The sequence below is a fragment of the Pteronotus mesoamericanus genome, unplaced genomic scaffold, assembly GCF_021234165.1.
Source record: "Pteronotus mesoamericanus isolate MK-2021 breed Mesoamerican mustached bat unplaced genomic scaffold, CSHL_Meso_final contig_182, whole genome shotgun sequence".
NCBI lineage: Eukaryota > Metazoa > Chordata > Mammalia > Chiroptera > Mormoopidae > Pteronotus > Pteronotus mesoamericanus.
The window spans coordinates 22,943,752-22,957,188 of record NW_026555078.1 but is presented as its reverse complement, the minus strand read 5'-3'; the positions used below and the strand labels follow the sequence as shown (position 1 = coordinate 22,957,188).

Below are 13,437 nucleotides of genomic sequence, written 5' to 3'. Positions count from 1 at the left end.
AAGAGAGATCTCGCCTGTAAATTACAGATTGCCTCTTGTCCTATTTAACAGATCCATGGGATTCCCAAGGGGCAGGAACTGTGACTTTAGAGTACTTGGCACAATGTCTGGCACCAAGAAGTATGCAGTAAGTGTCAATTAAGTGGATGGAGGAATTGAAGAGAGAGGGAGTGAATACTTGCATGCCATAGAAGTCTTCTTTCATCATATGTGCCTTCCTGGATCCTCTGCTAACCTAATAGAAAGAAGCAGAACTGGGGCTTGACCACTGGGGTCCTGTCCTGATTCCTTGCCTGCTGCCCTGTCTAGGAGAGCAATGCCAAGTCAGCAAGTGCTGGGAACACTACTTATCCACCTCCAGAGGGGTGTGAGACTTTCTGCTAGCTTTTCCCTTGTGTTTCCTCTCTTCTTTAACCGCATTCGATTGAAATGTCACCTTCATTCATTGCCTCCCCCTTTTCTGCACCAAACCCTTGAGTAAAGCAAGTAGCAAGAGAGACAAGAGTCAATACAGCTAATTATAACAGCCAACTCTTACAGAGTATTTTCTATGTACTAGCCTCTGTCTCAAATTATCTACCTATTGAGTGACCTATTTAATACTTAAAACAAACAGGTACACACACACACACACACACACACAGTCTTTGTACAAGTGAGGAAACTGAGTTAACATAGAGGTTAGTAGATTGCCCAATGTCACAGAGCTTAAGTAGATCAGTTGGGATTTGAACCAGGAAGACAATGCACTGAAACACTGTACCTTTCCCCTGGTATTTATGCAGGTGTGTTAACTTCATTGAAGTATCACATAAGACACAGAAAAGTGCACAAATCAAGTGTATGATCCAGCCTCAAAGAACAGAACACTACCGGAGTTCCCAGCATGTATCTGCCTGATCTCTACCCCTTCCCCATCAAGGGAAACCACTGTCCTCACTTCCCTCGCCATTCTTCTGGGGGCTGCTTCCTTATCTTTCTATTTTTAACACACTTGTATTTCAAATATCATGGGGTCTGTTGCTAAAGCTAAAAATGTTTCTCTTGCAGGAATAGAGGTGAGAGTGGTTGGAGAGAACACATTCCCTAAATAAAAGAAATAATTGAGGGTGGAAAAGTTAGGGGGCAATTGTTTCATTTCCCCTTATTCTCTTTGCTGGTCAGTGCGAGATTCTCCTCCTTCCTCCATCGTCCTCCCCCAGGACTACATCTCCCAGCAGGCTGTGTTCTGACAGCTCTCGGATTTAAATAGGATACTGGGCTACGCTGAGAGCCTGGCTGTTGCTGAGAGCTCAAGAGGAGCTAGAAGAGGGAGAAGCAGCAGGAAGCAGCCAAGAATTGGAGCCAGACCAGGAGCCCGAGTCAGAGTTAGAGTCGAAGTTGTTTTTGCCAAAGTAGCAGCAACTAAAGAAGCTGAAATGCCGATGGTTATTCTGGGACTGCTCACCTCCATTTCTTTCCTGTACATGATAGCTCCATCCATCAGGTTTGTCTTAATTCAGTAACATACAATATTTTATAAAGTCCTTAATTGGGAGCCAGGGAACTTTTAAGTAGATGAAGTCTCAGCTGCTGAAAGAAGAGAAAGGGATAGAGGTAAAGGGAGAGAGTCAGGGCAGAAGCAGCAGAAAGGAAGGAGGTAATTTGGGATAGCATGAAAAAAATAAGAAGGAAGCACCTGGGGCGGGGGGTGGAGGGGCTAATTTGAATTCTGATGCTCGTGGAAAGCTGTGTGGATGACTATCAAGTAGCTTGACAGGCAACTTCGGTGAAAGTCCTGGCTCTTTCTCTCTGTTCCCTTGGGTTCCTCAGGAGATCCTCCTTAATTCATTGTTTCTAGTTAAGGTGGCTCTGCTGGGTTACCATGGGTGGTCATTACTGAGGGACTCATTGTTAAGTACCAGGCATTTGGGGAAAGAAACTCTTTTCCCTCAACTAGTGAATGTTTGGGGATGGCTCTTTTGCTGTGGGATTTCTGGAGGTGTCAAAGACGTGTGTTCTGAGTAGAGAATTTTTAAGTCTCTGATGATAACAAAGGTTACACAGACCTATCAGGGACAGTATTGCTCTGGGTTCTGGCATAGAAACCTGGGCTCACATTTCAGTTTTGCCACCATTAACAAGGGATTTGAACTTCTCTGAGCCTCAATTTTCTCCAGTGTCATATAGGGATATTAAGAGAGAGATTGAGAGGATTAAAATAAATTCCCTATGGAAAGTGCCTACTCTAGTGCCTGGCAGTTGACTAATGCTCAGAGAATCAGCTGGCTGCTCCCCCACCCCGTCCTCTTTTTAGGACTTGTCACGTAAACTCTATGTAAAAAGATGCTCTCTGCAGAGAGGTCTAAAAAAGGAGGTTTTCTCTCTGTGCTAATGGCTAGAATGGAATCTCTAGTTGGATGGCAAAAAGTCTCTGAAGATGCTGGCCTTCTAAAACTGGAGAGGGAGCCCCGGGGACCCCTTGAAGTGCCATTCAGCAGTTATTTGCTATTGGTGCTTATTGAAGACCTAGGGCTCAGGACCACTGATGCCACTAATGTCCTTTGAACATTTTTTTTTTTTTTTAATGCAGGTTAGAGGAGGAAGGTTACCTCTTGGAACCTCTAGAGAGAAGAGCTTTGCTAACTTTGTTATCTAATAAGGAAGGTCTCTCATGAGCACTTATTCTGTTTGTCCAGATGACTATTTGTAGCTCTTAGACATATGACCTCCCAACCGTAGCTGAAGAGCAGGAGAATGCCTTGCCCCCTGCGAAAATGCCCCCTGAAGATTAGCTTCTTTAGGTGTCCTGACAACAATGGAAAGAAATTCTTCTCTGAAGCCGGATGGATTTTATGTTTCTCAGTTTGGGAATTGGAAGGATGGTGCTTGAGCACTGTTGTTTCCTTTGTTTATAGGAAGTTCTTTGCTGGTGGGGTTTGTAAAACAAACGTGCAGCTTCCTGGGAAGGTGGTGGTGGTCACCGGCGCCAACACGGGCATCGGCAAGGAGACAGCCCGAGAGCTTGCTCGCAGAGGCAAGTCCCTCCACTTCCGCACCCACGGGGCAGTGCCACTTGCTGTTCTCACGGGGGCTCTGCCCACATTTCCCTATCATTTCTCCGGGGCTCGGGGGTTCTAGCCAGGGATTCAGGGAACCTGGGATTCAAGTCCAGCTGTGGCACCAACTTACTCTGTAGACTTCAACCTTCCTTCCTCCCTTCCTATTATATAAAGTAAGAAAAACAGTGATGTCCATGTATGGTGTTGGTCAAGTCCCCTATTCTAAGAGGAGATACTAAGCAACATTAAATATCAGGGTGTAAAAAGCAGGGCTCCCAGCCTGGAGTTGAGCTGATAGCCAGACGGATGAGCAGGACTGCAGTGAGGGTCCTAAAGTGGCAATACAGCCAACCACTGCTTTAGGAATGGCTAGAGAATGCTCGGTCCACCAGTCCCAAGCTCCACTTACTAGACTCTTTTTTTAGCCTAGGGCCTGAACTCATTGCACATTGCCCTCTTTTTTTTGTTGTTGTTGTTGCCCAGGAGCCCGTGTATACATTGCCTGCCGAGACGTACTGAAGGGGGAGTCTGCTGCCAGTGAAATCCGAGCTAATACAAAGAACTACCAGGTGCTGGTGCGGAAACTGGACCTATCGGATACCAAGTCTATCCGAGCCTTTGCTGAGGGCTTTCTGGCAGGTAATGCCTAGGGGGTAGCTAGAAAGGCAAGAAACTGAGTGTGGGAGGGGTTGTTTCATCCTAAACCACCTCTGACCCTTACATCAGAACTATCATGGGTTCCACTGACGGGTTCTGCCACATGAACCAGCTGGGCAGGAAGTGGCAAGGGGATGGTGGGTGGACAAGTTGGGCAAGATACTTATCATCTTTTTCCTCTGTAATGGGAACGTTGAAGGTATCAGCTCCCAGTCTGGGCTTGTACCTTGGCATCAAGGTGTGGCCTTAATGCCACTCTCTTCTTTTATCCTGAGAAGCAACCTTCTGTGTCCATAGGCACCAAATGAGGTTGTAGTGCTGCCAAAGTTTTTCTGTGTCTTGGAAAATAACCAGCTTTTACCAATGACTATGAAATCCATGAGGAGCAGGAGCCACGTCAGTCTTGTTTTACCACTGTATGCCCAGTGCCCAGCAGAGTGGGCCTGACCAGAGCCAGTATTCAGTACTTATTTTCTGAATGAATGGATGAATGAGTGAGTGGTGTCCGGGAAGACAGCAATAACTAAAGATAGGTCCAAAGGCAAGAAGTAAATACTCAGGTCTGTTACGGACAGTTAGCAGACCCTTTGCTAACTACAGGGTCTCCTTGGGGGTGTTGTAGAGGAAAAGCAGCTCCATATCCTGATCAACAATGCAGGGGTGATGATGTGTCCATATTCCAAGACAGCTGATGGCTTTGAAACCCACCTGGGAGTCAACCACCTGGGTAAGTATCTTCGAGTGGCTGAGCAGTGAGGCTGACCCCACTTTGTTCTCTGTAGGTGTAGATGACCTTACACCAGTGCCAAAAATCTCCAGTGGTCCTATTAGAGGCTAGGGTTCCAACAGCCTGGACATACTGGTTTTTTGTTCACTATCCCTCTCCTAACCAGTCCAAAAAAGTGAGCTCCTCCGACCCATACCATTAAGAAACCCCAATTACTAGAGGGAAAAGGGGGGTGGGGTGGTACAAGAGGGTATAAGGGGGATAAATGGTGATGGAAGGAGACTTGACTTGGGGTGGTGAACATACCATACAATATACAGATGATGCATTATAGAATTTTATACCTGGATCCTATATAATTTTATCAACCAATGTCATCCCAATGAATTCAATAAAAGAGTAAAAAGAAAAAAAAGAAACCCCCAAACTTTGGAGACACCAGGAAGAAAAATGCCATTCTCGGATGGAGCTGTGGTAGCACAAGGCTTGCCAAGCAGGGCCAGGCATGGGGGCTGCAGGAACATGTGTTTGGCTGGAGGGGGATCGCATCAATAACTGAGGGCTAAGAAAGCCAAGAGCTGGCTGATCAAGGAGGCGAACCTTAAGGACTTAAGGTATGTGGGAGGCGGGGGTTCAGAGTTCTAGGTGATGGCTCTAGAGAAGAAATCATGGAACACGTTCTCTGATCCTAGACAAATGTTATTTTCCCTGACTATCCCACTTCCCCTCTGTACACGGGTAAACCTGGACCCACGGTTGTGTGGTTATGGCCATAGCAGAGCTGGAAGCCAGCAGGTAGCATGTCTCCTGACGGGCAAGAGCAGAGGTTCAAACAAGTACAGACAGTCTACATGGCCTTACTGCTGGTCTAGCTCTGGCCCTTGCCTTAAGGACTTCACTCACTCAGACTGCCTGACCCTTAGCACTGAGTTACATACACACTTGTTCACACCCAGAAGAGAGAGAGCTAATGCTGACGCCCTGTTGCCAGCGCCCGCACCCTGAGCCTGGGCAGCCACTCCATTCTTCAGCCTTCCCTGCTGGCTCTCTTGCAGGCCACTTCCTTCTCACCCATTTGCTCCTGGAGCGGCTGAAGGAGTCTGCTCCTGCACGGGTGGTGAACCTCTCATCAGTGGTCCACATTGCTGGCAAGATTCACTTCCATGACCTCCAGGGTGAGAAGTGCTACAACCGGGGTTTGGCTTATTGCCACAGCAAGCTGGCCAATGTGCTTTTCACTCGTGAGCTGGCCAAGAGGCTCCAAGGTAAGTCTGGAGAAAGGGCCAGGGTTCAGGCAGAAAAAGCAGGGCCTTCAGTCCAGATTAGAGACGCACAGAAATTTCTGAAATCAGGATGTCAAACATGTGCATTACAGTGGTTGCTCTATGCACTAAGGAGAATGGGGTTATAAATAGAATAAAAACAGAGTTCTTGCCCTTGGGAAGCTTAAAATTGAATAATGGTTAGGAACCTATACAGTTACCTTACATGTATGTCAACTCATATCTATTATCTCATTTTATTTTTCACGAACATCCTCTTGCAACAGGCAGAGCAGGTATTATTACTATATGGGTCCAAACTGAGGTCCAAAGAAGTGGCCAGTCCAAGTCTATATGGCAAGTGCAGGAATCAGGGATGGAATGTGGGTCCTCTGCTTTAACTCCAGGATACTTACTTCTGTGTGCCATTTGCTGAGGTTCACATGGTGAGCTGAGTGACAGAGGTGCCACTGCTGGGAACCAGGGAGCAGGGCACCAGGGCGCCAGGGCTGGATGTCAGCCCCCGGGTCTGAGTTCTTGCTTTACCACATACTAGCCACATGTGTATATGGATGTGTCCTTTTAACCTCCCTGACTTCACCTTCTCAGCTTTAACATGAGGTGATGCCTCTCTTAATCGTATGATTCTCTGCTTTCCTGGCGTTTTCCTTGAGCTGCTGGCTTTGACATCTGCAAATCATGAGGACCATTTGCTACATGGAATAAGCCAGAGTTTGGGAACAACGGTGTTTACTCTCTAAACACAGAAGGTAGAAGACTAGGGTAATTGTTAAAAGAAGTAATAATAATGACAATAATAATTGAGAGTCTTGTGTGTGCCATGTACTATTTATTCTACATAAGTCATTTAATACAACATTCCTATGAAGTAGGTGCTACTGTTTTTCCCTGCTTGAGAGAGAGAGAGAGAGAGAGAGAGAGAGAGAGAGAGAGATTAAGAAACTTGATCAAGCATTTTCCTAGCTGAGCCAGGATTCAAATCCAGTCGGTGTAGCTCTGCAGTCCATGGTATTTACATCAGAGTTCAGACCTTAGCCCTGAAAACTACTAGGTAATGGCCCTGGGCAATTTATTTAACATTTCTGTGATGAGACCTCTGTTTGTTCAGCTGTAAAAGGGCATCATAATATAACCTACCTCACAAGCCTCTTTAAGAATCAAATGACATAATGCAGGTAAAGCATATAGTAGGCTCTTGTACATAATAAGCACTGAAAATAGTAGAGGCACCAGGGGTGTCTTGGGGAGTGTTAACGCCTATCATCTCCATCAACACCCCTCAGTCTACACCTCATAAAATGTGCTTGCCTGGCAAATGGAACTCCAAACACCAGCTTCCCCACTTTCAACCAGATTGCTTCCCTTAAGCCCTTCCTATAGAAATTCCCAAGACACCACTGTCAATAATTGATACTACTACTATGACTAACTACTACTAGTATTAGCAGTACAACTGGTACATGTTGTTGTTTCTATTATTAATATTTAAGCCAGAGAGAAAGGTGACATTGACATAGAAGGACCTTCAACCAAGCATTCCTTTCGGAGCACAGAAGGCCGAGGGAGATATAGATCTTTCTGGAAGAGATCAATTAATTACCAGTCAGATTGTACCTGGCTTAGGAGTGGGGTTCTCTTTCCTGAGACCCTTCTCATGTGTGCATTTTGCAGCAGGAGGCGGGCTGTTTCCGGGGCTCAGAGTGTGTCCCTGGTCTAACTGTGCTCTCTTGGCTGTAGGCACGGGGGTCACCACGTATGCGGTGCACCCAGGCATCGTCCACTCCGAGCTGGTCCGGCACTCCTTCCTGTTGTGCCTGCTCTGGCGGCTCATCTCACCCTTTGTGAAGTCGGCGCGGGAAGGGGCGCAGACCACCTTGCACTGCGCCCTGGCCGAGGGCCTGGAGCCCCTGAGTGGCAAGTACTTCAGGTGCGTGGAGTCCGTGCAGGTTCTCTCCCCAGGCTGCGTGCCTGGGGACACACAGTGCTCCCTGGGCTTTGCCCCCCAGGTGGCTGAGTTTGTGCCTCCTAGCAGAATCCAGATTTGAGCTGGGCCTGCAAACCAAATGCTGTCACTTTTCCCAAGGAACTTACATTAGAAACTTGTCAAGAGTTGCCCTAATGGCAATATTGTGTACCTGTGTGCCAAGTTTCCAAGAAAGATTTCTTGCTTTCTGAGAATTGTTAGAGAAGACTGTCCCTATTGATTGTGCCTTGGTAAGGACATCAGCAGGCTGTCTGGGTCCTTTGCCGCCTCGTTGAAGCTTTGGGCTGACTTTTCCCATGCATTCCGTAACGCTGCCTGGCACAAGCCGTCAGGGCAAGGCCGCCGTCGCCCTGCTGCCACGATCGGCACTCTCTGGGAGAGCAGAGAAATAGACAGTTCAGTGTTGAGTCTTATCACAAACCCAGTTTGGGAAAAAAGGGAAGCCTAGGATTAAAACTCCTTCCTTTTCCATGACTTGATCCCGCCCAGTCTGCTCTTTCGTCTCACTTTGTTCATGGCTATTCACTGGTACACCACTCATAAGTGAAGCTAGGAAATAACCTCAGTGTCCAATGCTAGGGGAATGGATAAATGATAATAGCTAATGTTGTTTGAGTGCTTACACAATGTTGGGCACTGTTCTAAGTGTCTAACATGTATTAATTCATAGAGTTATCACAGCTCTACGAGGTAGATAATATTATTATTCCCATTTTGCATGTGAAGAAACTGAGGCACAGAATAATGAACTTGTTCAAGATTATATAGCTTGCAAGTGGGAGACCTGGGTTTTAAACCCAGGCAGTTTGGGTCCAGGGCAGTGCTGTTCAGTATAGTTGTCACCAGCCACATGTGGCTATTGAGCACTTGAAACATGGCTAATCCAGGCTGAGATGTGCTAGATGTGTAAAATGGGCACCAGATTCTGAAAATAGAAATGTAAATTATTTAACTAATAATTTTATAGTGATTACATGCTGAAATGATTTGGCTACATTGAGTTAAATAAAACATATTACTAAAATTAATTTCACTCTTTTTTTTTTTTACTTTTTAAAATATACTTAAAAAATTTCACTAGAAAATTTAAAATTTAAAATCTGTGGCTTGGATTGTGGTTCACATCATATTTCTACTAGACCATGCTACCCTAGAGTCTATTTAACATCACTGCCTTAAATATGTGATAAAATATTGCTATCAGTAAATGAAATATTTTCAAACATTTAATGAGAAAATGTTGCTGATATAACATTGTGAGAAAAACTGCAACACAGAACTATAAAATTATCATTGTAAATACAATTCAAACAATCTGGGAGGATGCATAGCTCACGGTAGCAGGAGAAGGAGTTGCGGGGACAGTAAGAGGAAGTGTGGAGCAGGGTTGTCACTTCTGACTCCAGGTATTTATTATTTAAAAAAAATTTAATGATCATATATTTATTTATTACCTGTACAATTAAGATATACATGTTTTTTATCAAGAGAAAGATATCCCTCCCAAAGTAGATACAGTATGATCCCAGTTTAGTATAAAAGAGTGAAAGTCTGTAGAGCTATTTGTATATTTGTACAAAGAAGGCAAACAGGAGTGTAAAGAAAAGTAATGAATTCACAGCTTTTCTACTTTGTCAGTACTGCATTTTCCATGGATGTAGGCAATGAACTGTAGGATCAGTAGTAATACCTATGACTTTGTCACCAATAAAACTATAATATTTGCACATCACACTGCAGTAGCTGCAGATTTCTTAACGTCATTTCTGCTCACCACTACTTTGAAATCCAGTGTTTATTAGACCCAGTGCTGACTCTTGTTAATAAAGAAGCCTATGTATTACTAGATCATGGATTTTTTACAAGATCTAAAAACTGTATTTCAATACAATTAGTTTCTTTTCATCCAATATATTTTATACATCTAGAAACACAGCCTGAGAAAGAGGCCACACACTCTTCCACATGGTCAGTTTCCACTCCTGGATGTTTATATTCTTTCTCTGCCCTCCAGTGACTGCAAGAGGACCTGGGTGTCTCCAAGGGCCCGAAACAACAAAACGGCTGAGCGCCTGTGGGACATCAGCTGTGAGCTTCTAGGAATCCAGTGGAAGTAGAGCTGGTAGAAGAGCCACAGCTTTATCAGGTCTAGCCTGCGCCATAATGGAAGGGGACCAAGGAGAAGGCCAACCCTGAAGGATTGTCTTCCCGGCTGGCTGCTGCTGTGAATCCTGTCCTCCTCCGATTCTCCTCACCTTTCTGGAAACCTTTGTATACCACCCCTCTCATGAAGCTGGCTCAAGGCATGAGATGTTCACACCCACAGAGCATTGTTCTCCAAGACTTGCAGAGCTGGCCACCCTCTTGTTCCAGCAGGAGCAGGCAGGTGGCAGGCTGAGCACGGGGATGTGGGGAAAAAAGCCTGGCTCTTTTTGGGTCAGCTTCCTCACCGATACCAGAAACACCAGCCAGCATGCTCAGCTGAGGCAACAGGAGCATCCGCGCTACGTATTTCTAGGGACTACAGACTCAAAACTCCTGACTGATCTGTTTCTTCTTTGAAGTGCTAGTCACAACTCTGGAGTCCAGACCAACTCAGATAAATCTTAAGTGTGGCCAACTTTGGTTCCTTTCTCTGACCTTCTTGGGACCACTGTGTGAAGCTGGACATTCCCAGTTTATTTTTCCACTTCTTTTTTAAAAATTAATTTTTTTCTAGCTTTATTGAGATACAATCGACTTATAAACAGTGTGTAAGTTTGGACCTTTCCACATTCAATCATGTAGATGGTTTCCTTTTCTAAAGCATTCCCTTTACCTCAGAGTTTAGAGGAAATAGACTACACATCTCATTGCCTTTCTTATTTTCTCAGGGTAGCAAGAGGGTTATGAAACAAAGCAAGGGGGCTAGCCTTCTAGTTTAGTGAGTAGTATCTTACCCTCCTCACGACCCATAACGTTTTTGTAGTATCACATCTTATAATGCATTATTAAGATGATGTAAAAGTTAGATGTTTTGGTTGGGTATTTCCTCAAGTTTCTTTCAGCTCTCACATCTTATTATTTAAGAAGTGATAGAAGTGACTTCAATTACACAGAGTCTAAGCTTCATTTTAGATGAAGGCCAGAAGGAATATGGGACTTCATTTAATTTGATACATAGAAGCAGAAAAACCAAGCCCTGATAAACTCTCTACCTGAAATCATATGTCTTCTCTTTTCTGGCCTCCCTGCTCTCCTGTGCTGCGGCCCCGGGTGACCTGCTTCTTGCTTCAGGTGCTGAAGGCCATGAAGAAGAGGCAGAGGGATGTGCCTAATCTGTCAGCCAACTGACAGAAATCATGTTATTGGTTCCTGTATTAAAGCATCCAAAGGGCATCTGGTGACAAAAATGTCTTTTCTTCCATAGCAAGTAGACTTTTTAAAAAAACCTTATTATGGGAATTTTCAAATAGACAAAAGTAGAACAAATTGTATCACAAATCACTCTATCATCCAGCTTCAACATGAACATCTGTCAGTCTTGTTTAATCTGTATTTCCCACATGACATCTTTTGGGGGCGTGGTGGGATATTCAGGTATCACACATTCACTAATAAATACTTTAATGTGTATCTAAAAAAGAACAAGCTCAGGGAGGCCACATGCAGCCTGAAAAGCTTAGTAATCAAAAGTAACCACACAGGATGGTCTGAACACAAAGTCCTGCCTGGGCAGGTCAGAGCAGGTAGTCACATCCCAGGTGTCTAGCTTCCTTAGCAAGGGTCAATCTTTACCTTAAGTGATCTCTGCCCACTGTCTGTATGCACCTAGGATGACATACCTTTGAAATGTCAGAGTAATTTTCTTTTCCAGGCTCCTCGTAGGCACAACCACCAGGATCCAGAGCACAAGACCACAGGATCCCTTTTTTACCTTGTTGCTTGAATACCATTTCTATGTGCTGTGAATGTTAATTATTAACTATCCTCTACCCACCAATGTAAAAGTATGTGTTTCTCCATGTTGCCTTTTATCCATGTTTTTTCCCACCTTCTTAATCTACCCCAGTGGATTTCATGGAACCCTCCTATGTCTCCTCTTTTGATTCTAGTCTATAAAATAAGCTGCAAAATTGCTCTTCTCCAGAGCATTTTTCAATCTGTTGAGATTTTGCTTCCTATCATATGTTGTCAGTTTGGCTCAAATAAACTCATAAAAAACCTCTATAGGCTTGGACATTTCTTACATCGACATGTAACTGCTAGCAACATTAATAATTCCTGAGTATCTTAGCACTTGGAGTTCAAGTTTCCCTGGTTATTTCACAAAAGTCTTTTTACTGCTGATTTGTTCAAATCAGGGAAAGACAAGTGGTTCTCCAGGAAAAAAGACCAGGCACAAATCTCCTTGTGCCTCATTGGCCTGAATGAATCCTGGGCTCCCTCCTGAACCAATCACTATGGCTAAGGATGGGCTTTGTTAATTGGCTTAAGCCAATCACTTCCCACACCTGAAGCTGGGGTCCATCCCACGCACCCCACCCAGTGGGGAAGAATAGTAGCTAATGTAAAGCACTTATGCTAATTAGGATTAGCTGTCCCCAGAAGAACCCTCTGGGGTAGGCACTATTGTTATCGCAATTTACAGGCACAGAGAAGTCACGCAGCTTGCCCAAGTTCACACAGTTGATGCACGGTAGACTGGCCCCAGGTAGCCTGAGTCTAGCACCAGCACTCTCAACAGTCGTGCTCCATGGCTTCCCACGGTGGAGGAAGCAACACATTCCCTCAAGGAAAACTCTGGCAACATGAATGAGCAAAAAGGTTGGGGGGGGCGGTGGCGAGAGGGGAATACTGGGGAAGCAACCAATATACATTATGTTTACTCCTGAGACCTGTTGCCTCCTAGGCTGTTGGGTCCACTGCAATGCCCGGTGATAAGGGGAGAAAAAGAGGAAGGCTGGGGGGACAGGCAAAGGCCATGCAAGGGTAGGAGACAGGGCTGGTGAAGAGCATGCCCTGCGCTGATGATCCTTTGTCTCCTCTGGGCTGGAGGAATAAGCAAATATCAAAAACCAGGACTGCACCGGGCTGCTGTCTGTGCAGCAAGGAGAGCGAGCAGACCATGCAGGTGACAACAGCGAAGGTTCACACCTGTGTACGAGCCGCAAGCACTTAAACACTGAGGCCAGAGGCATGGGCTCGGGGCGGGGGCCTTTATGCATGTCAGAGATGGCTGGTCATAGGTAGAGGAAACAAAACAATGAATCGGTTGCAAGAAGTAGGCTCCAGCGGCCACATCTACACAATATGCGGGTATGGGTATTGGTAGCATAGGGTTTCTGAATAAACCTGCTCACAAGGCTGGGTTCTTCCACTTCCACATTCAAATACAGTCATTTTTATTAAATTGGGATCTTTTCCCTATATAAATTCCCCCCCCCCCGACCCAGAGAAAACAGAAAGCTAACATGTTCAAAAGATTTTTCCTTAAAATACAGGGCCTAGCAGAAGGAAGGCCTGCTTGAGTGTGGTTGGTAGGATAATAGTATGGGTGTAATAATTTAGCTTTAATTTGAACATTTTACCAAAAATGTCATATGGTGTGCTTGAGTGTGATATTGTTATGTTACAGAATTACATGCTTATGACTTTGTAGTAAGATTTTTGTAATAAAAAAGGGGCGTTATTTGTACTAGATCCTGTATATGGAATCCTCATAATATATGTGTTTGGAACCCTTTGGACTATTATATTTGACAA

General features: G+C 44.8%; 1 protein-coding gene across 1 annotated transcript; it reads left to right on the top strand.

The window, feature by feature from the left end:
• Positions 1-1,382: 1,382 nt before the first annotated feature.
• Positions 1,383-9,809, top strand: RDH12 (retinol dehydrogenase 12). The gene is made up of 7 exons (XM_054567020.1): positions 1,383-1,486; positions 2,898-3,016; positions 3,525-3,680; positions 4,321-4,425; positions 5,481-5,690; positions 7,446-7,635; positions 9,707-9,809. The coding sequence occupies exons 1-7, from the start codon at positions 1,419-1,421 to the stop codon at positions 9,807-9,809; spliced, it is 951 nt and encodes a 316-aa protein (XP_054422995.1). The 5' UTR covers positions 1,383-1,418.
• The last annotated feature ends 3,628 nt before the right edge of the window (positions 9,810-13,437 follow it).

Bases quoted from the DNA above. Each gene is read 5' to 3' on its own strand.
- RDH12 (XM_054567020.1), top strand. From the start codon at position 1,419: ATGCCGATGGTTATTCTGGGACTGCTCACCTCCATTTCTTTCCTGTAC. The intron at 4,426-5,480 runs GTAAGTATCTTC...GCTCTCTTGCAG, and splicing joins CCTGGGAGTCAACCACCTGG to GCCACTTCCTTCTCACCCAT. The intron at 5,691-7,445 runs GTAAGTCTGGAG...TCTTGGCTGTAG, and splicing joins GCTGGCCAAGAGGCTCCAAG to GCACGGGGGTCACCACGTAT.